The sequence below is a fragment of the Folsomia candida genome, unplaced genomic scaffold (genome assembly GCF_002217175.1).
Source record: "Folsomia candida strain VU population unplaced genomic scaffold, ASM221717v1 Fcan01_Sc005, whole genome shotgun sequence".
NCBI classification, from domain to species: domain Eukaryota; kingdom Metazoa; phylum Arthropoda; class Collembola; order Entomobryomorpha; family Isotomidae; genus Folsomia; species Folsomia candida.
In genome coordinates, this window is record NW_019091197.1 from 3,701,874 (window position 1) to 3,723,392 (window position 21,519).

A 21,519-nucleotide genomic window follows, 5' to 3' on the forward strand; every position below is an offset into this window, starting at 1 on the left:
TCCTCCCCTTAACGTGTCCCACCCTTCTCGTCAGAATCTCTGAATTGGGCCAACACAATTAATAGCGTCATCAAAATCGGCAAAACCTAAAATAATAAACCAATTCAGTCAACAGCACAACCAAATAAATTAAATTATTATCATCTATCCACCCACCGACAAAATGAAACTTCTATCAAGCTTAAAATAATTTTCAGGTGTTATCCGTAGCTTGCACGTTTTCACCTTCATTTGAAAATCCCGAATCTGCTAAAACCAAAGAACAACTTGACCTTATCTTATTACCTTATTTTTCTAATTGTAAACACCTTATCTGCCACTCCCATCTCCCAATTTCCTTCCAATTCACACAACAAAGTTACCAATTGTACCCTCGCGGCCTCCAGCTTTTCTCCATCATTACCGTAAATGTACAGGACATGCATCGATAACACGGCACTAGTCAGGTTCGTCAGCATATTTCCAATTTCGCCCACTTTCACAGAAACAATGACAAAGTAGGTGCTACCCAAGATGAAAATTAGGTTAAATCCCACCTCTAAAAATATCCTTCTCCCCATTTTAGCATTAAAGTGATTCACCAGCTTAATTAAAATGCTATAAGCTTTCGAAATTCTGGCTATTTTTGTCCCAGTAATTTTCCCGAGTTTCACCTCAGCCCGAATTGATGACACTGCAGCGGCATATATTTTAACAAAGAAACTTAACCAGACGGACAAAAATGCATTAGAAAAATAGCAATATGTCCAAAATAATCCAGCAATTACAACGGGACCGCTCTGACCCATGAAGGAATCCGCAATAACGCTATATTTCGAGATTTTCAAAAAATCCACTAAAATTAAATCACCCAAAAATAGTGAGATCATGACGATACTGATGAAGAAAACGGTACGGAGAAATGATGTACGAATTTCTTTTCGTAAATCCCGCACAGATTCAGGGTCCCACAAATTAGGCGTGATAAGACTAATCTTATCCACTTGATAAGCCCAAAAGACGAGGCTTTTCTTAACACTGAATAAACTCCAGGTTCGATTTCCTATCGTATATATGAATCCACAAAGAGTGTAACCGGCAAGGATTGTGGCGTCGGATGAGAGCTCCTCTAACCGTTTGAACGCGTTGTAACCCTTGTTGCCGAAGCAGATGATAAGAACTGAGAATATTGTTATAAATAATACATGAAATATAAATGGAATGCTGACGAAGTGAAATTGTAAAGATTTGCGGTAATTTTTCGGTTGAGATTGTGTATCTTTTGTAAATTTGTTTTGGGTTACGGAGAGTGAAAGATATCCGTTAAACTGGACGCCAAGGATGGGCCACTTTGCCCAAGTGAGGAGCAGTTCTTCGGGATGAATTGGTGGTTCCATCGTAAATTTCTTGTTTCCAGTGGGGAACTTAATAATAAAGTTTATGTTTTACTATCACAGTTTATTATGGTATATTTAGTAGATAGAACTGAAGTGAAATATGTATGTGTGTATGTAATGTGAAATGTGAGTCAGATATAGTAAAGTACATATGTACATTGGAGACAATATGTAAATAGATGAATCATGTAATAAAATTAACTATTCAATTAACTAATTATTTGTTGGGCGTTCGACGTTTGCCCAACACAAATTTTATTGTTTTAATTAAGGTAATTTGTGTTTCCCAATTAGCGAAACTCTCGCCTTCTCCTCAACTTCAAAATTTAAGGAAACATATGTATGTACAAAACGATGTATTAATAATAATAGTGTCAATTAAAATATATGATAAATTGACTTACGTATCTATTTATTACACCGAAATTTGTCTCGATCCTATCAGCAAACTAACGGTTTTATCCATGCTAAAATCAATCGTAGTCAGAGAGGTGCTTTTCTCCATAAAATTGCAAGAACCAAACATAATCTTCAAGGGATACAGAGATTTTACGCGTCTCTTCATCACAGAATTTCCTCTGATTTTTCTATCAGCGTTCCAGCCTCTCAACAAATCCGACGACGTCTGATGAACACTTCCGATAAGTCCAAAAACCCAGAATTGTACAATTACGGTCGATTCTACGGCACAAAGTAGCATGAAAAGTACGAGTGGGAGCGGTAACGCGTCGTGATAACCAACAGTGACATGGCCGAAGTCCAAATATTGGTGAGCTGCGTGGCGGGGAGGATACCTTTCTGATGAACGTCGTTGAACACACTGGTCAAAATTTGAAGCCTTTGGTACCGAATGAGTTCCTGATTTCGAGTGAACCTGAAAGATTTTTTTGTCACGTGATAAATAACAGTTCTGCTTCTGGGAAACTCGTAATGAAATGAACTTAACACTGTTCTTTCAATCTTCTGGCAAAACTTTGCACTTTCGAATATGAATGGACTTAATATTAATAGACGCAAAAAATATGAAAGGTTTCCTGGCAGATAATTTTATATTAACAATTAGCAGCCAAATACCCTTTCAATATTTTCCAGAGAATTGAGACTGCTTAACAGTAATTGCTTAACAGTAGAACAAAATTTAAATCCATGTAGTCAAGAATTTTGCCTCACATATTGCATAATGTGGTATCAATCTGTTACCGGGCAGTGTTTTTGTACTCACATTTGTACATAACTGTCGTTCTAGTAATTATGGAAATTTTGTTTGAAATAACACTACATACAAGTGACAACAACCTGCTACCAAACTTTACAGAATCACATTTGTGACTGCATTTTTGTATAGTACAGAAATTGGTAAGTAAATTATTTTCCCCTTACTTTACCAAATAGATCAAAGAGTCCAAAATAAACCGAATCCCGGGAAATAGAACGATGAAAACGGACCAAAAGGCATTCGTCAATTCGAACATATTCATCCAAAACTCGAACAAGGTCAGAATAGATTTCGCCAGAAAATGAGACCCATCTGGAACACTGCAGTCAATTAATACAGCTCCAACAAAGGGTGCCTCACACGGCATGGTAGCTCCAAAAATTGTTAAGCAAAGCGGCAAAATTATTGCGCTATAACATCCCGTCTTCATTACAAGGTCGGCCAATACATCCTTTTTGTAAATTGAAGAACCTGATAAAAAACGTGTGTAAAGCGTTTATCAAAACTAGTGCCATTTCAACACATGACACGTTTCCAGCTTTTTAAGAAATTTTCCAAAATTTTGTATCCCCACAGCCTGCAAAAAAAGAAGTGATTAATTTTCTCACCTTCATCTTCTCCATAGTCGATATAAAGTTGCAACATGTCCACAATTACGCCCCTCTTTGTAAAATTATACACATTGAAAAGATTCAGCAGGGCAGCCCCGTTGGCAAAGAAGATGCAGGTCGCATGTCCCACGGGTGAGACATTGGGGGACAAAATACACCTGTAAAATAACCCGTTCATGAAAACCATTCGCCAAAAGCATATCGTCAAACCAAACATATACACGAAAAATTTCACTCGAGAAGATTCTCGCAGTGTTGTAATTTTCTGCTGCTTCCCATCCCAATAAAACGGAATGGAGCAGCAAGTTGAGCTGATTTTTATGTGCAGCTTTATAAAGTGTACCCACTTTGAGATAATCATTGCAATTTGCATATATGTGATTTATTGTGGTAACCCTATCAATAAGAACGGTAAGATTGGAATGAATTTATTAAAGCAAATTGTTCTTACTAAAATATAAAGTTATGTAAATTGTGTATTGTAAGATACTTTTGACATTGATCTTTACGTAAGGACGACGCTGAAACATGTATCAAATGTGTTCTTAAATATGTACATTAATTTGAGGTCGCTGAGAATGTGATGAACTATGTCTTACATAAAATACCGGCTAGGACGATTACAGTGACATATTTAAATTCGATATTTGTGTGGTAAGTTTATCATTTCGAAATTGCTCTATGGAAAATTACAGCCGAATGGAAAGGTTTTACATAATTTTATAAACCCCAGATGTCCACTAATCCTAAGTGAAGTATGCTAAAGAAAGCATACCATTTGTTCAAATGACAACAGGAAAAGTACATATGCAGCGCATACAGCAATAAATAGATAAATACCTAGGTACATACATATCTACATGTGCAAAACGCGTTTGCCAAAACTACGAATAATTTACAATTCCTTTGTTATAAGTGATATTTATTTCTAGCCGTGACATTAAAACGGGTTGTACATATATATTTCAATTTCCTTGTATGTAGCTATTATATATGACATGAGCAGGACGTACGTATGTCGCTGGGGTCAAAGTAATTACTTCATTTAGAAGCGTAAATGAGTGATCCAAATTGTTGCTAACGTTGTAGAATAAATTGCAGTAAACTTGATACAAGACATCAACACGGAACGTACTCAAGCTTATAAAAAAATACATGAGATAGTATCTATGTAATTCTTCTACACTGCGTAGATCATTTTTGTTACACTTTTTCACACACGAATTCAATTTGTCCTTACGTTTTGCGATATAGATTTCACTTCCGGTACTTTGTTATCTCTACTGTAGTTCATATTTTACCTAGTTTAAATAGATAGACATATCCTTCCTTGTTGATGTGGTATATATATTTGTATATATATATATTTGGTATATATATTTATATTTGTTATTTGACTTTTTATTATATGAACCATGAACAATGAACATCCTCATTTAGTAACATGAGCAAAACACATACGCATATTATTTTTAAGTCAATGTCAATGACTCCTAGTGAAAACATTTGATGTCCAGTTTCAACTTCAACTTCTGCAAACAATGAGTAATGTGTAGTGCAATCCAATCGCGAAATGAGGATTGTTTACCAGGAAAAAAGTTTATCAATCATGACGAGATTAAATTGCATGCGTAACAAATCATAAACCAACTTTCGTGCTAAACTAATCCTCATAATGGGTTTGCGGCTCAATTATTATTAGTTTTCAAACTTATCGAATAATAGTTGGTCAGTTGTATCTCAATATTTATTATTTTTGATAAAAGTTGGCCCGTTGTATCTACATATTTATTACTTTGGAGGCATGGATTAATCAGTTTCTGGTTTGTGCTTGAGCCAGTACTAAAAATTACCTCCGCGTAATAAATGTAGGAATTTATATAGCTGGAAGCATGAATAGTACAAACAATTTCAGTGAAAATAGTGGTAAAGGTCAGGTCTACGATTCGGGGGACATAGCCTGGACCTTATCATGCACAACGCTAGTTTGGCTCATGGTATATATTTTTACATATATACATAAATTTAGTTCGAAATTATGACAACTTCAAAAATTGAGACATTTTACATATTCCAAAAGGTCCCTGGGATCGGGTTTTTCTACTCTGGCCTGGCACGGTCACGGAGTGCACTATCATTAATCATTTTGTGCTGTTGGTCCATTGCTGTGGTCTCGATTCAGGTGCGTTTGCCAATTTTTGGTAACTTTTAAAATGCGTAAGTTATAAAAATACTTTTACAAAATTTTCCAAAATAAAAAGACGCCCTTGATCGGAGTAAGTTTATACAAATTTGCAAGCAAATTTTCCTTCGAAATAGTTGGGAAATTTGCAAAAGTATATAAATTTACGGAATTTACGGATTTTACAATTTTCTCAATGACCTATATATGAGCTTGAAATTTATCAATCGCAGTGGTTCCTATTCGGCTACTCGTTAGCATTAAGTGATGGGAGCAAGTGCCCCTTTATCGGTGGCGTGGATCGTGTCCTCCTCTACGGACTGGATGGCCCCAACTACGACGACGGTGGTGGTAACAGGGTCGTCCCGGAAGTGCTTTTTTGCATTTATCACTCCATGGTGGCCGGAATAACGCCTGCCCTGGTCGTGGGGGCAGTCGCGGAGAGGGGTCGCTTTCTTCCAACGGTAATTACCTGAGTAAATAAATAGCTGATTAAGACTTAGTTGCTTATGGAAGAGATGATTGTCAGAGTGTAGCTTACTGCACAGGTCGTGTTCATGTTTATCTGGAGTACCTTGGTGTACGACCTTGTCGCGTATTGGACCTGGGGGCAGGCGGGGTGGGCGAATAAATTGGGAGCGTTGGATTTTGCTGGGGGCACGCCAGGTGGGCAACTGTGCATAAAATTTGTGGTCATTATGTAAATTAGTAAGTAAGTTGAAGGATTAAAAATTATGCTAAATTGCAGTTCACGTCGCGTCGGGCGCTGCTGGTAAATATAAATTGTATTATGTTTGAAATGCTGGATGGTATAAATATGTACACTTTTTTATTTTCAGCGATTGCTTATGCGATGCAGCTCGGGGAGCGAGAGGGCAGACACGTTCTCAATTACAAGGTATTCGTAGTGTTATATGTAAATTGGTTTAATTTAACCGAAGTTTGTATTGAATTTGTGTATATTCGCAGCCTCACAATTTGGTCCAAGTCGTTCTGGGCACTTCACTCATGTGGTTTGGCTGGTTTGGGTAAGCATAATTATTTTTTCTATCTTTCTTCCCTATTAAATAATTTTGAGAATTTTATTTCTTTTATTTCTCAAATACATACATACACAATCAAAATTATGCTTTTTGCTAATTCACTAAAAGTCGAAAACTGACTGTTTGTTGCCAGGTTTAATTCAGGTAACGCCATGGGTGCGAACGCGAGGGCGGCGATGGTCCTTCTGGTCACGAATTTATCAGCATCGTTCGGTGGGATCACGTGGGCATTGGTGGATTACAGGAAGAATAAATCGTTTTCTGCGTTGAGCTTCTGCTTCGGGGCGGTGGCAGGTATCGAAATATGACAAACTTTTGAATTCTTTTCAGAGCATAAAGCACAAATTTTAAGCCTAAATTTCGAAATTCATGCTTAAGCTAAAGTGTTTCGGAAATTGAGAAAAATTCAGAACGATGGCAACAATTTCAGGTCTTGTCTCCGTAACTCCCGCTTCCGGATTTATCCGTCCCGCCTCAGCCCCGGTATTTGGTATCATTGGCGCCATAGCATGCCGCTGGGCGTCCGGGTTGAAGCACGCCATCCGACTTGACGACGCACTCGACGTGGTCACCGTTCACGGTGTGGGTGGCCTCATAGGCACCCTGCTTACAGGAATATTTGCGGAAAGGGGGATGGCTGCTTGGGACGGAATTACGTGCATCGAGGGTGGTTGGATTGATGGGAACTGGATGCAAGTGCCGGTTCAGATTGGCCACTGTGTTGCAGGAGGAGTTTGGTCGTTTATCGTGACCTACGCAATTTTGTGGATTATGAATAAAATTCCAGGATTGAAATTAAGGGTTGACACGGCTTCGGCCAAATTTGGTTTGGATAAGGGCGAAATTGGTGAATGTGCGTATGAAAGAGTTCCTCCCGTTCCTCCGGGGGGTGAAGGATCGGGGTCGGATCCGTCGTAAAGCTATTAAATAGTTATGCATATTTTGAAATTTTTGTACCATATTTTCAATTTTTGTTAAACATTTTAATGTTCAATTTTTGTTACACATTTTATTATTTTTCAACGCTTAATATTTGTAATCAATTAAATAAACTACGTTGTTTAAATTAAGAACTTTTCAGCTATTATGATACTAATTTACGTTCACACCTTTTATAACAATGTGTACTTAATTTGAAGGTATTAAAGTATTCCGTCGTGTATAATGTTATTCATAATAATTTGTTGACAATTATATTAAATTAAATTAAATTATATTAAACATATGTATTTAATTTCGAATCTAACAAATTTTTGAAGGCACAAAACATTACCGTTAAGCAAATTAGATATTAAGTTTGATTTTGTGATACGCATTGACCACAAGACCACGATAGTTCCAGATATGTTTCAAGTCCTCGGGTTGTTGATTGTACCCGGTGTCCACTGCTTTGACCCAGACATCCATAGCGCTAGTAACATTGACCTCTATCTCCCACTGCGTCCAGGAATAGTTGCTGTCCTGTCTAGTTAATTTTACCACTTGCCAATTATCCCCATTGTCAAAGGACAGTTCGACACGCACTATTCCGCGACCCCTTCCAGCAAAAGCGTACCCTTGCAAAAGACAACAAAGTTATTGTCACTACGGTTTCGGTTTTACGGGTTTGCTACATTTCTTACACTGCAAAGCAAGAAATCATCAGTCAAAGATATTGCGGATGATTCCAACTCTTTAGGTGGAACTGGCACATTTTCTACGGCGTGATTAAGACTGGCGTGCACCGAAAGACCATTCGCCGTGTGGAAGGGCGTCCCACACTCGTCACATTTGAAGGAAGGGGACGATAAGATGGAGATGGAGATGGTCTTTACGCTGTCGGTTGGAGATGGTTGGGGCGTAGGGACTTTAACGGTGGAGGGAGGAGAAGGAGGAGTTAAAGAGTGGACGTTGGTGGGGGTGAGTTCGACACCGTTGGTTTTTTTGGGGGTGTCGACTTCAACTTTTTTAATATTGTCGAGATTGCCGTGAGTTTTAACAGGAGAGGAAAGCAGCTCCTCCAATTCAGCTTCGATCGTTGTGGAGTCAACTGGCTTCTCTAAATTATTTCCTGGCGACGTTGCTGGTAGTTGTGCTGGCGATTCTCTGGGCGGTGATGTTGGCGTGAGATCGTGTCCCCGTTTTTGACCAATTGATCCTACTTGGTCAACGACTGTGGGTAGTTTGACAGGCGCCCGGGTCTTCGACGGGTGACCAATCTTCGTCGTTTTATTCAGCTCCTTGCGTTTACATTGAATCTCGCCAGCATGATTTTGAGCAAGGTGACGGTGCAGGATAAATCCTGTGTTACACTTTGTGGGGCAGAGGGGGCATTGAAGAGTGTTCGGAGAGATACGTGCCTGTCATGAGTGGAAAAAATTGAATGTTATCATACGAATAGTGACCAGAATTACCGAAATTAGGATCAATGGTTGACTATTTCTTACCTTGGGACGTTGTTTTCTAACGTTTTCTCCCGTGTTACCTGCGCCAGGTTGGTGAGGTTCCTTCCTATGGGTTAAAGCATTCAACATTAATATATGCTCCGGTGATTTTTGCACAAAAATCATACATAAATCTGATAAATCTACGTACGTCAAAATTGGAGGCGTTGCTGGTGCTAATTGTGGCATCTTTTTGACCTGTTCCTCTTGAGTTAACGATAATGATTTTGTGCTCTTCACCCTGGGGAATAGATAGACCGGTGAGTCTGGTCTACAAAAAAAAGTAACACGATAAAAAAAACGAACTGTATTAACCAATGCAATTAATATTCCAAGTTATCCTACCGATTATCGTGTTCCTCATTATTCATTTGCTTATCGGCATTAATATCCTCAACTTCGTCATCATCTGTTATATCGAAGACTGGAATTTCATCCTCCAATTTTTGACGATTTTGTTGGGGTGCAGTTTTTATGGGTTTAAGCATTTCATTTTTCTTTGTTGGCAGTGTCGAGCTAATTTCTGGCGTAGCGTGTGTTACGGGGTCAATTTTGGTATCCCGATTGAAAACGACGGGTTTATTACTTATTTTGATTGGTTTGTCGGCTTGATTTAGGATTCGAGATTCAAACCCCTTTCCTTCTAAAGGAGGTTTTTTCTTGGCCAAAACTTGAGTAGGAAGGACATTTACATTATGCTTCTTGGTGAAACTTTTGCCATTAGTGAGAAACACATTCGTGATTTTATCCACGACTTTCTTAACTAGAATGTTTTCCTCGTCCGTCAATTTCCTCGTCTTTCCAACCCCCTCATGTACTTCGTTGGGTGGCAATTTGTGCTTCTTTGCAACGCTGGTCGATTCGTCGATCACTTCTGAAGATTTGTTCACGGACGAGGACTCTCCATCACCCTAAATTCGAATTGCACATGAAAAGTTGTATATGATTAAATAAAAGATGCGCGAAGTCGTAATGAATACCCTCACTGTCTTACAAACTTTAATTTACGGTAAATATTTCACTAACCATTCTCGACCTTGCCCTCGTCCCATAAGAGGTTCGTCCATAGGTCGAAAACTTCAGTTTAGGAGTTTCGTCATTAGCGACGGCATTGTCATCTACGGGTTTATCGGTCGAGGTACCAGTCTTTCTAAACCCACTATCCTTACTTTTATTTTCGCGAATTTTCCCAGTTGTCGTGGGGGCGTCCTTATTGGCCTTGGCGTCCTTATCGGCCCTGGCGTCCTTATCGGCCTTGGCTTCCTTATCGGCCTTGGCGTCACTTCTCTTACCCTTAGATTTGCCCTCAGATTTTCTCCATTTTTTCTCTTGCGTTCTTTAAAAAATCCAATTATAAAATTTATCCTCAAGTTCTTTTGTAACTTCATAAGAATTTTCTGCAAATTATTAATACTCACCTCTCTCGCTTTCCCTTATGCCATTGGGCAAGGTGGGCTAAAATCGCAAGTTTTGTTGGAGCCATGTCCCCACATAAATTGCAGCAGTAGCTTCCACTTCCACCCATATTTTTTAAACGTTTTTTTCTTTCTTTTACAAACCGAGTGTATAAAATCTAGTGTATATTTCGTAAATATTTTAAAACACGGCACATTATAAAATCTAAACGCAGGCAGGGTCAAAGTCTAACAATGGTACATAATTTGTCACGAAATTCGAAAATTTTCTGCTGTTTTGTGTGTACGAATCACTAAAAATTATCAAGATTGTTATTTTCCCTTGTTACACAGTAATACGTTAATAATCTTTAATTGATTTTCATAATTTCACTCAGGACGAAGGCAGAAAAAATATATTTTTTGAAAATGTAATGGTGATTCACAGAATATAGATTCTACCAGAAGAATCGATCTTATGTATTCGAGTGACGCTTATGGAAGAACGGGGAGAGCCAACCAAATAACTCGGTGTACATTTGGCCCACCTGGGGGATGGCACCTCCGCATCATCATCATCACCACATCTCCTGGCATCAAAAAATGATGATGAAAGCACATAGGTGGCGGTGGCACCCCCATTTGTGCACCGGAACACACCCTCGTAGAGCACCAAATTTGTGGAGACGCAGCTCAGAATGGTGTGTTCCGGTGCACAAATGGGGGTGCCACCGCCACCTATGTGCTTTCATCATCATTTTTTGATGCCAGGAGATGTGGTGATGATGATGATGCGGAGGTGCCATCCCCCAGGTGGGCCAAATGTACACCGAGTTATTTGGTTGGCTCTCCCCGTTCTTCCATAAGCGTCACTCGAATACATAAGATCGATTCTTCTGGTAGAATCTATATTCTGTGATGGTGATTAGATGTGGATGAAAAGGCAACGTGGATATGATTCAGGTTCACGTTATGTCGAACATACCAGAAGTGAAGGGTTGATCCTTATAATAGATTTTTAGTGAAGGGCACTTTCCAAGAAGTATGTACCAACGAGTTTTATAAATAGTAATAAACATAAATACATACGTATGTACAACAATGGACGCAAATACCAGTGTGGGGCAGAGTGAGATTAGTAGTCAAAGCGTGTCTAGTCGAGATTCAAAGTAGGCATTTTTGGCATGCATGAAATTATTCACGTTATTGGTATTGAGTTACCCCACTCTTCGTTAATTCCATTATTTAATTGATAATTCAGTTATCCTCCCCCTTAACGTGTCCCACCCTTCTCGTCAGAATCTCTGAATTGGGCCAACACAATTAATAGCGTCATCAAAATCGGCAAAACCTAAAATAATAAACCAATTCAGTCAACAGCACAACCAAATAAATTAAATTATTATCATCTATCCACCCACCGACAAAATGAAACTTCTATCAAGCTTAAAATAATTTTCAGGTGTTATCCGTAGCTTGCACGTTTTCACCTTCATTTGAAAATCCCGAATCTGCTAAAACCAAAGAACAACTTGACCTTATCTTATTACCTTATTTTTCTAATTGTAAACACCTTATCTGCCACTCCCATCTCCCAATTTCCTTCCAATTCACACAACAAAGTTACCAATTGTACCCTCGCGGCCTCCAGCTTTTCTCCATCATTACCGTAAATGTACAGGACATGCATCGATAACACGGCACTAGTCAGGTTCGTCAGCATATTTCCAATTTCGCCCACTTTCACAGAAACAATGACAAAGTAGGTGCTACCCAAGATGAAAATTAGGTTAAATCCCACCTCTAAAAATATCCTTCTCCCCATTTTAGCATTAAAGTGATTCACCAGCTTAATTAAAATGCTATAAGCTTTCGAAATTCTGGCTATTTTTGTCCCAGTAATTTTCCCGAGTTTCACCTCAGCCCGAATTGATGACACTGCAGCGGCATATATTTTAACAAAGAAACTTAACCAGACGGACAAAAATGCATTAGAAAAATAGCAATATGTCCAAAATAATCCAGCAATTACAACGGGACCGCTCTGACCCATGAAGGAATCCGCAATAACGCTATATTTCGAGATTTTCAAAAAATCCACTAAAATTAAATCACCCAAAAATAGTGAGATCATGACGATACTGATGAAGAAAACGGTACGGAGAAATGATGTACGAATTTCTTTTCGTAAATCCCGCACAGATTCAGGGTCCCACAAATTAGGCGTGATAAGACTAATCTTATCCACTTGATAAGCCCAAAAGACGAGGCTTTTCTTAACACTGAATAAACTCCAGGTTCGATTTCCTATCGTATATATGAATCCACAAAGAGTGTAACCGGCAAGGATTGTGGCGTCGGATGAGAGCTCCTCTAACCGTTTGAACGCGTTGTAACCCTTGTTGCCGAAGCAGATGATAAGAACTGAGAATATTGTTATAAATAATACATGAAATATAAATGGAATGCTGACGAAGTGAAATTGTAAAGATTTGCGGTAATTTTTCGGTTGAGATTGTGTATCTTTTGTAAATTTGTTTTGGGTTACGGAGAGTGAAAGATATCCGTTAAACTGGACGCCAAGGATGGGCCACTTTGCCCAAGTGAGGAGCAGTTCTTCGGGATGAATTGGTGGTTCCATCGTAAATTTCTTGTTTCCAGTGGGGAACTTAATAATAAAGTTTATGTTTTACTATCACAGTTTATTATGGTATATTTAGTAGATAGAACTGAAGTGAAATATGTATGTGTGTATGTAATGTGAAATGTGAGTCAGATATAGTAAAGTACATATGTACATTGGAGACAATATGTAAATAGATGAATCATGTAATAAAATTAACTATTCAATTAACTAATTATTTGTTGGGCGTTCGACGTTTGCCCAACACAAATTTTATTGTTTTAATTAAGGTAATTTGTGTTTCCCAATTAGCGAAACTCTCGCCTTCTCCTCAACTTCAAAATTTAAGGAAACATATGTATGTACAAAACGATGTATTAATAATAATAGTGTCAATTAAAATATATGATAAATTGACTTACGTATCTATTTATTACACCGAAATTTGTCTCGATCCTATCAGCAAACTAACGGTTTTATCCATGCTAAAATCAATCGTAGTCAGAGAGGTGCTTTTCTCCATAAAATTGCAAGAACCAAACATAATCTTCAAGGGATACAGAGATTTTACGCGTCTCTTCATCACAGAATTTCCTCTGATTTTTCTATCAGCGTTCCAGCCTCTCAACAAATCCGACGACGTCTGATGAACACTTCCGATAAGTCCAAAAACCCAGAATTGTACAATTACGGTCGATTCTACGGCACAAAGTAGCATGAAAAGTACGAGTGGGAGCGGTAACGCGTCGTGATAACCAACAGTGACATGGCCGAAGTCCAAATATTGGTGAGCTGCGTGGCGGGGAGGATACCTTTCTGATGAACGTCGTTGAACACACTGGTCAAAATTTGAAGCCTTTGGTACCGAATGAGTTCCTGATTTCGAGTGAACCTGAAAGATTTTTTTGTCACGTGATAAATAACAGTTCTGCTTCTGGGAAACTCGTAATGAAATGAACTTAACACTGTTCTTTCAATCTTCTGGCAAAACTTTGCACTTTCGAATATGAATGGACTTAATATTAATAGACGCAAAAAATATGAAAGGTTTCCTGGCAGATAATTTTATATTAACAATTAGCAGCCAAATACCCTTTCAATATTTTCCAGAGAATTGAGACTGCTTAACAGTAATTGCTTAACAGTAGAACAAAATTTAAATCCATGTAGTCAAGAATTTTGCCTCACATATTGCATAATGTGGTATCAATCTGTTACCGGGCAGTGTTTTTGTACTCACATTTGTACATAACTGTCGTTCTAGTAATTATGGAAATTTTGTTTGAAATAACACTACATACAAGTGACAACAACCTGCTACCAAACTTTACAGAATCACATTTGTGACTGCATTTTTGTATAGTACAGAAATTGGTAAGTAAATTATTTTCCCCTTACTTTACCAAATAGATCAAAGAGTCCAAAATTGGTGCACAAATGGGGGTGCCACCGCCACCTATGTGCTTTCATCATCATTTTTTGATGCCAGGAGATGTGGTGATGATGATGATGCGGAGGTGCCATCCCCCAGGTGGGCCAAATGTACACCGAGTTATTTGGTTGGCTCTCCCCGTTCTTCCATAAGCGTCACTCGAATACATAAGATCGATTTTTCTGGTAGAATCTATATTCTGTGGGAAAGGAATGAATTGTAAAACGCGACACATTAAATATGCTTACGATCTTGTTGAAAGTCAGGGTCCTCGATGTCAGGGATTCGGTCCTCGATGTCAGGGTCCTCGAAGTCAGGGATTTCGTCGGAATAGTTGATCATCCAATTGACGTCTATGGAATTCATAATCAAGGAGAAAATGGCCCCGATCTGAAATAATTTAAATCTGTTTAAAATCCAGTCAAGAGTACAAATTTCACATTTTTATGTGTGACAATTATCGCTACACGGGAGAAATTTTATTACTTATTGTTAGTGTGATAATAATTCTCCTTTTGCGTTGGAACGCTGATAGAAAAAAACTTTGTATCAAGGATGCTGGAAAATTTTCGGGCCATCGTAACCGGCCCCAATTTTTTCTCTTTCCGTAAATAACTGCGAAAAAATTACGACGGGGGAAGCCAGATCGGTCAAAAAATACGAAGGGTGAAGAAAAAATACACAAAAAGGTGACAAAGTCGGAAAAATTTGTGACGGGAATTTATTGGCAAATTTAGGTCGAGAACAGAAAGTTTTTTTCCACCAGCGAGTGGCAATAATTGAATAAATAGAAATACTTACGATATGAAGAATTCCAATGATGAGCGTTCCCTGCCCCACCGTGCAGCATCCGAAACAACAAGTTCTCGACATTTTCTCCGAATTTTAAATTATTCTTGCGGTTTTAACCAGAGAAAAAACTAGGATGATTTTGGCGATGAAAGTGCAAAGAGCAGAGTGAGAACTTCCTTCTTCTAGCTTGGCTGGAGTCAGAGTGATAAAATGGACGCTTTGCGAAATCCTTTTATTGCCTTGCTCTCTTCTGGGACGCCAGAAATCTGCGTTGGGGACGCGAACGCTGAACATCAAATTTTGTTTAAACTTGTTCTAAATAGACCCGAAGCAGGTGACACCTGCCTCGGAAGCAGGCAGGTCAGCAGGTGAAACCTGCACCTGCCAGGTGTATGATACTTGATACTACAGGTTGTATCACTCCACCCCACAATGTATTATTAGTCCTGACAGTGTTGCAAAATTCCCACAAGTGGGTGTAATCCCCACAAGATATACATATTTCGGTTCAGGGGAACTAAATAATGGCATCCAAGAAATTGTTACCGACCACAACCCCTGTGACCCCCAGCCTGGGGGCCCCAGGGGGTGTGCTACAGAACTTTTTACATTTTCATCAGAAACTCATTCTTAAGTACTGTAAATCCAAATTTTTGAGGATTTTAAAAATCCGGACGAAATACGGCGTACTGCAGCTACCCGACCAAGGTATTTACGGTTTCTCAATGATACGGGAGGGTACAAACCTGAAAGAAAAGGTTCATCGGATACCTGCCGTACCCGATGTTACACCCCCTTAAATTTAATAAAGTGCTGTTTTTAAATTATTAAAAAATATAGATTTTGAATTTTGTTGAGTGAATAAAGGACACAAACGAACTTTCCCAACTGTTTTCTAAATTTTGTATACAGAATGTGGCACAAATTACTCAAAAATTTTACTCCTACGCTATACACACTCCACCCAATTTCCGTTCTACTCTTTTGTAACTTTTAATTTTTTGCGAGCTAATAAACGAGAAAAAACAAGTTAGAAACATCAAGTTTTTATTGAGTCCATGTAACCAGCATCCAGCTTTATGACATGAATAAATCGTATTTTAAATGTATTTTAATAAGTGTTTAAATGCAGATCGTAACCCGAATAGTGTATGCTTATGCTTAACGACATTGTGACCTTGCTCTTGCCTGTTTATACGTTCGAGGTGCAACATGTAATTTTTGACCCTTCGTTTACTGCGGACTGTCCGACAGGATGAGCGGTGCCCTTCGACCCTAGGTCAAGAAGATGACGATTTTAACATGTTTTTTTAGTTTGTCGATCGTGCTTTGTCAGATGAAATATAACTGCATGAATGTTTATTCAAAAGTTTGAAAGATAATTAATATTTATTCAAAAGTTTGAAAACAATATTTTCTCAATGAACATATCCTCCAATACCAATTCAAAGTATACATAAATTTTTTGAAATTAACATATATTACGTGTTTCCCAAACTTTAATAAAGAAATCCCACCACCCAGAAGAAATTTAGCATATGAAGTATAGAAGTACATAGCAAGTAAAAAACAAATTTATAACATTTCATCCAGTAATCAAGTCCGTCCATTTTAACCATTTCATCCAGTATTGCGTCCAAAACCTAATAAATCAAGCTTCCTTTTAACCCGTCGACAAATGTTTTCACCACGTAAACAAAGTAGGTCTGCACTGCCAGGTAAACCCCACAAATAGCAAGAACAATGAATCCCGCACCGACTTGTCCAGCGACGACCATCAGTAAGAACAGGATCACAGTTGCGGCAGCACCGAGGCAAAGGGACACATAGTTCCAGACCAACCATGGCATGATGAAGCGGTGTTTTCGCTAAAAATATGATCACATTTTTTAATTAAAATTGTACAACTTTTCGCAGGATAAATATATATACAGCTTACCATGCGATATCCATCCACCATGAGGCATGCCAAGATCAAGTAGACGATCGCCATAAAGATCTGGATACAACTGAACGTGATGTAGCGACGGGCTGTAGAAATCAATTTGTTTGTGGTGTTTATTATTTATTTACATTATGGAAAGGGCTGAATTTTATAATGTGACATATTCAATAAAAATGCTTACGATCTTGACGAATGATTTGGTTGGGACAGTTGATCATGAAATAGATCACAATGGAATTCAGGATCATGGAGAGGATGGCGCAGATCTGAAATTATTAAATTCTGCTTAAAATCCAGTCGAGAGTACAATCTTCACATTTTTATTTAGGGTAACAATTATCATTACACAAGTGCAATTTTATTAATTTGATAATACATAAATCTCCTTTTGCGAATTCTAAAAATAATTATTAATAGTATAATAAAATTACTTACAATGTGAAGAATTCCAATCGTGAGGGTTCCATGTCCCACCGTGCAGCATCCGAAACAACAAGTTCTCGACATTTTTTCAGAATTTTTAATCATTTCTTGGGGTTAACCAGAAAAAAACAGGTAGTGATGTTGGCGAGAGAGCGAGCAGAGAACCTCCTTCTGGCTTGGCTGGAGTCAGACTGATAAAATTAAGACTTTGTGAACTCGTTTATTAGCGCTGGAAATCTGTGTTGAGATTGAGATTGTCAACGATCTCAAGGTGAGATTCTCAACTTGAGAATCAAATCAAATCTGGTTGAAACCTGTCCTAAATCCGATTTACTCAAATTATGTAATAGTGGACTGCACTGTTTCAATGGTCGATTCTGTTTTTTAAGCTCACTTTACCCCTATTCAATGTCGTTTTTTAAAATGTAAATTTCTAAAATGCGTCAATTTCATTAGTTTTGAGATGAATGCAATTTTTCACAAGTACTTTAATGTAATGTTAATTATTGGTACTACGAAACATCATGACGAGCAAACACGGTCTTAAGAAAGTCGGAATTACATAAGTACTCGTACTTAATTCCGACTTTCTAGTTTCTTCTGATTCTTCCGATAAAGTATCTCGTGAGATACTTAAATATTTAATAGCATTTCATTATTAAGAAATGTAATATTTGTTGTAACTTTATATGGTCTCAGATTTTTAATTGCTATCATTTCGGCGAGAATAATCGTCAACATTTTTCATATATATTCAACTTCATTAACGTCTAAGACGAACGGTCTACAAGAGACGTTTTTTTGCTAATTTTTTTAAACGTGTTAAAATGTTTTATGTTCTATTTAGCTGAATTTGTATCGGATTATCATAAATTGACAAATTTATCTAAAGTAAACTTGTTCCATACACAAATAAATGCCTTTCGTAATTGCACGAACTTTCTACAGATAACGCGTTAAACATAATTACAAGAAATGTGTAAATGGAAATTTGTAATCACACATTTATGTGCATAAATATTTAAATATCTATCGATCGTGTTGGAATACAATAAACACTCCTTTGTGATTAATAAATAAGCGTTAATCTACGTTATGAATACCCTAATTTGAAAATTAAATTATGGAGTACATACATACCATTAGTAGCTTGAAGATGTACGTACATAATTCCTTCCTGACTATGTATATATGTATGTATGTACATATACATTTATGAATAAGTATGAGGTACATATGTATGTATGTACATACATAAGGTTCACGTGAGTAATTATTAAAACAGTTATACACTTATTATCATAAATATCTTTACGTGCTATAATTATGTACATTATTTGTCTATTTCGTCCAGAATTTTTTTTTTCTTTTTACAAAGCACATCCTGTTGTTCATATTTTATATGTCGACACAATAGTAAAAACTTGGTTATAACTTTAGCCAACATTTGGGTGAATGTGTCAATTTACTTGTTTTGTCCTTCCCTAGGATTTCCTTGTTAGTATAGATACGCATCTCCTTTGGACATAGTATGTATATATTCACACATTTATGTGTTCCTTTACTTGATAAAGCTTAAAATGCAGTCGAAAATTGCACACAAATTTGGCTTGGTTTACAAAATTCTTATACAATTTTCGTTCTCGCCATGTAATTGTATTCCCATACCGACCTATTTTTCCCATTGTACTTTTCACATAAGAACAGACTTCACCCGGTATGACGCAGCGGGTAGAATTGGCCCAGATATTTTCCCCGACGAATTAAGTGGAATTATCCCGAAGTCAAGGCAACCTCCCGTTATCTTGACGCATATTAACGAAACAATCGTTAGCATGTTCGAGAAGAGAGGTTATGGAATGAAAGAAATCCTGCCGACTTATCATAGTGACATCACTTATCGAAACGTATATTCGAGGCATAATGTGTGCACTGTTGTACAAATATTTTCATATTGGTTACCTCCTGGCAATGTCTCACTCCAAACTTTTATCGCCATCCGACAAGTCCTCGATTCCTGGGAGAATCCACATTTAATCTTTTTCGAAGACGCCAACCTGGGTAAAAATGCGATTTTGATATTTCCTATAGTTTCTCATATTGCTACCAACGCAGTGTTTGGAGTGTTTAACAGCGATACTGGGGAGACTAATTTGATTCGATGGGTGAAAGGAAATCGTGGAAGCCCCAAAGATCTCGTTGATTACTACGACTTACTTCACCTCGATTGCTAGCAAAGTTCCCATGTCGCCCTTGGAAATATTGTGTCGCGACCTGCTCGGGATTCTCGATCCCACTGAAGGGCTCCACACCATCGCCACTGCTCTCCTCAGCCGCACCATTTTTGTCCCCTCGTTTCATAAGGGGGTCGAAATAGCAGAAAATATTTCTCGCACGGTGCAAGTTGAGACTTGTGCGGACCCTCACGTTTGGGATTGTTTTAGTAGCAAGGACGAGGGCAGTATCGAGATTGGAAATAAATTTGCTGTGATAAGTGTGAAAGAAGATATCGCAGCATTTTCCAATTATTTAAACTTTTTCGGGGCGAAATTCATCCAAGTGGAGAACGACAGTCCGAGCCCGATAACTTTCAGGGTGCCTTGGATCGTGTATTATAATGGGGTTTATGACATCTTTTCCCGCTATTTGGGGGCACTAGTAGAATCAGGGATTCATTCCTGGTGGCGAAGAAATTCGCACGTGGCGGGACAAGTAAGACTTTTGGTGCAAAATAAGTTTAAAATAAGGGCAACCAACGAGTCCGGCAGTATTTATGGGTTAGTGCAGCAACTTTGGGCTAGCGGAAGGGTGGGAAGTGTAAATATGTTAGGTGGTCAAGCGGGATTGGGGGGAATTGAGATTAATATGTTGTTAGCCCCTTTTATCATTTGCTCGGTCGCCTTGGCGTTGGCGTGGGTCGTGTTTTTGTACGAATATACGATCCACAAGAGCATCGTTACAATAAATAGGAAAATTAACAGGTTTATGAAGTCAGTAATCAAATTGTACGTATTTATTTGTCAGGGTTCGAATTAACTGGCTATTTTATTATGCAATTAATAATTATTATGTCTGTCTATTAGTGTCTATACCTCTAAATAAATCTGACATTAAAATTATGACCTTCTCGGTTCCAGACATTAGAATATTATGAGCTATTGGATACATGTGACAGTGGAGAGAATGTGGATAACCATGAATTGTGAGCATTGTCAGTTAGTTCCTTCACCGGCTTGAAACTGGACAATGATAACCAAATATGTCGTTATGGCGGCGATCATCTAAATATTAAGAGAGAGAAACCAAAAATGGTAATAAATACTAAAAATTGCACGTCAATTATCAACTAACCGAAAGGAACAGTCGTAAATTTAAGTCCATCACTGAACTGCCAATCGTGATAGGATCAAGGGGAATGAATCCTGTAAGATCACGCTAAAAATATAAATATCAAACCAGAATTTAAAGAAATCTAGGTATTTAACATGAAGAAAATCTTGTTAACACTTGAACACTTTGCTTTTTACCGTATCGTCACTCTGGTAATTTGAACCGTTAATCGATGTCACCACAACGCCACAAATTGTGTCGTCCCCCAACCAAAAATATTTCACCCTGATACAAAATTCTTTACTCCTCCCTTCCAGCTTGCTCGCACTGCTCGCCAACCAGTAAAAGTACCCCATGAAAACGGACAATTGCAAAACGTTCACGACATTTAAAACTAAATCGCTCCTTCCAATAATTAGCAAAATGAAGTAAACGAAATACAGCAAGTATCCCAAACTGTTTATCACGTACAAATTCAACGAGGTTCCAAACAAAGCGTTGAATTTACACACGTGTTCCCCCAGATTTGCATAAAGTCGCGAAATCCTTCTCATTCTCCCGAGATAAATTTCCCTCCTCGCTTTGTAAAATATTGGCCAAAAGAGTGACGCAAAAGTCGTAACTTGTCACAAAATAGATGACGCCATGTAGCGAAAATAAGGTTAATAGTCCCTTAAACGCCAACACCCAGGCTTCAATCGCCACGACGAAGTAATTTCTGATGACGGC

At 38.1% G+C, this 21,519-nt stretch overlaps 6 protein-coding genes across 9 annotated transcripts; 1 reads left to right on the plus strand and 5 right to left on the minus strand.

The window, feature by feature from the left end:
• Positions 1–8: 8 nt before the first annotated feature.
• On the minus strand, positions 9–1,470 carry LOC118435539. Its single transcript, XM_035851722.1, has 3 exons — positions 309–1,470; positions 157–249; positions 9–86 (listed from the first exon to the last, which is right to left on the minus strand). Exons 1-3 carry the CDS (start codon positions 1,374–1,376, stop codon positions 9–11), a joined length of 1,239 nt encoding a protein of 412 aa, XP_035707615.1. The 5' UTR covers positions 1,377–1,470.
• A 3,406-nt stretch (positions 1,471–4,876) lies between these two features.
• LOC110849885 (ammonium transporter 1) lies at positions 4,877–7,605 on the plus strand. 2 transcript variants are annotated; one of them, XM_035852089.1, is made up of 9 exons: positions 4,877–5,200; positions 5,284–5,385; positions 5,619–5,849; positions 5,922–6,051; positions 6,134–6,157; positions 6,225–6,283; positions 6,355–6,413; positions 6,562–6,722; positions 6,859–7,605. In XM_035852089.1, exons 1-9 carry the CDS (start codon positions 5,096–5,098, stop codon positions 7,344–7,346), a joined length of 1,359 nt encoding a protein of 452 aa, XP_035707982.1. In that variant the 5' UTR covers positions 4,877–5,095; the 3' UTR covers positions 7,347–7,605. The 2 variants fall into 2 exon arrangements, with proteins under 2 accessions (XP_035707982.1, XP_021953047.1); XM_022097355.2 differs by having other exon boundaries at positions 4,881–5,200; positions 5,934–6,051.
• Positions 7,606–7,755: 150 nt separating this feature from the next.
• LOC110850086 lies at positions 7,756–10,714 on the minus strand. Its single transcript, XM_035852088.1, has 7 exons — positions 10,270–10,714; positions 9,878–10,187; positions 9,197–9,762; positions 9,003–9,122; positions 8,855–8,918; positions 8,051–8,767; positions 7,756–7,984 (listed from the first exon to the last, which is right to left on the minus strand). Exons 1-7 carry the CDS (start codon positions 10,374–10,376, stop codon positions 7,952–7,954), a joined length of 1,917 nt encoding a protein of 638 aa, XP_035707981.1. The 5' UTR covers positions 10,377–10,714; the 3' UTR covers positions 7,756–7,951.
• Positions 10,715–11,097: 383 nt separating this feature from the next.
• On the minus strand, positions 11,098–12,980 carry LOC118435537. Of its 3 annotated transcripts, XM_035851716.1 has the most exons (5): positions 11,819–12,980; positions 11,667–11,759; positions 11,467–11,596; positions 11,335–11,398; positions 11,098–11,249 (listed from the first exon to the last, which is right to left on the minus strand). In XM_035851716.1, exons 1-3 carry the CDS (start codon positions 12,884–12,886, stop codon positions 11,519–11,521), a joined length of 1,239 nt encoding a protein of 412 aa, XP_035707609.1. In that variant the 5' UTR covers positions 12,887–12,980; the 3' UTR covers positions 11,098–11,249; positions 11,335–11,398; positions 11,467–11,518. The 3 variants fall into 3 exon arrangements, with proteins under 3 accessions (XP_035707609.1, XP_035707610.1, XP_035707608.1); XM_035851717.1 differs by having other exon boundaries at positions 11,098–11,398; positions 11,667–11,756; XM_035851715.1 differs by having other exon boundaries at positions 11,098–11,398.
• A 183-nt stretch (positions 12,981–13,163) lies between these two features.
• Positions 13,164–14,391, minus strand: LOC118435835. The gene is made up of 2 exons (XM_035852291.1): positions 14,267–14,391; positions 13,164–13,760 (listed from the first exon to the last, which is right to left on the minus strand). Exons 1-2 carry the CDS (start codon positions 14,342–14,344, stop codon positions 13,302–13,304), a joined length of 537 nt encoding a protein of 178 aa, XP_035708184.1. The 5' UTR covers positions 14,345–14,391; the 3' UTR covers positions 13,164–13,301.
• Positions 14,392–16,482: 2,091 nt separating this feature from the next.
• Positions 16,483–17,669, minus strand: LOC110850228. Its single transcript, XM_022097693.2, has 4 exons — positions 17,473–17,669; positions 17,219–17,303; positions 17,032–17,123; positions 16,483–16,960 (listed from the first exon to the last, which is right to left on the minus strand). The coding sequence occupies exons 1-4, from the start codon at positions 17,563–17,565 to the stop codon at positions 16,736–16,738; spliced, it is 495 nt and encodes a 164-aa protein (XP_021953385.1). The 5' UTR covers positions 17,566–17,669; the 3' UTR covers positions 16,483–16,735.
• Positions 17,670–21,519: the final 3,850 nt, after the last annotated feature.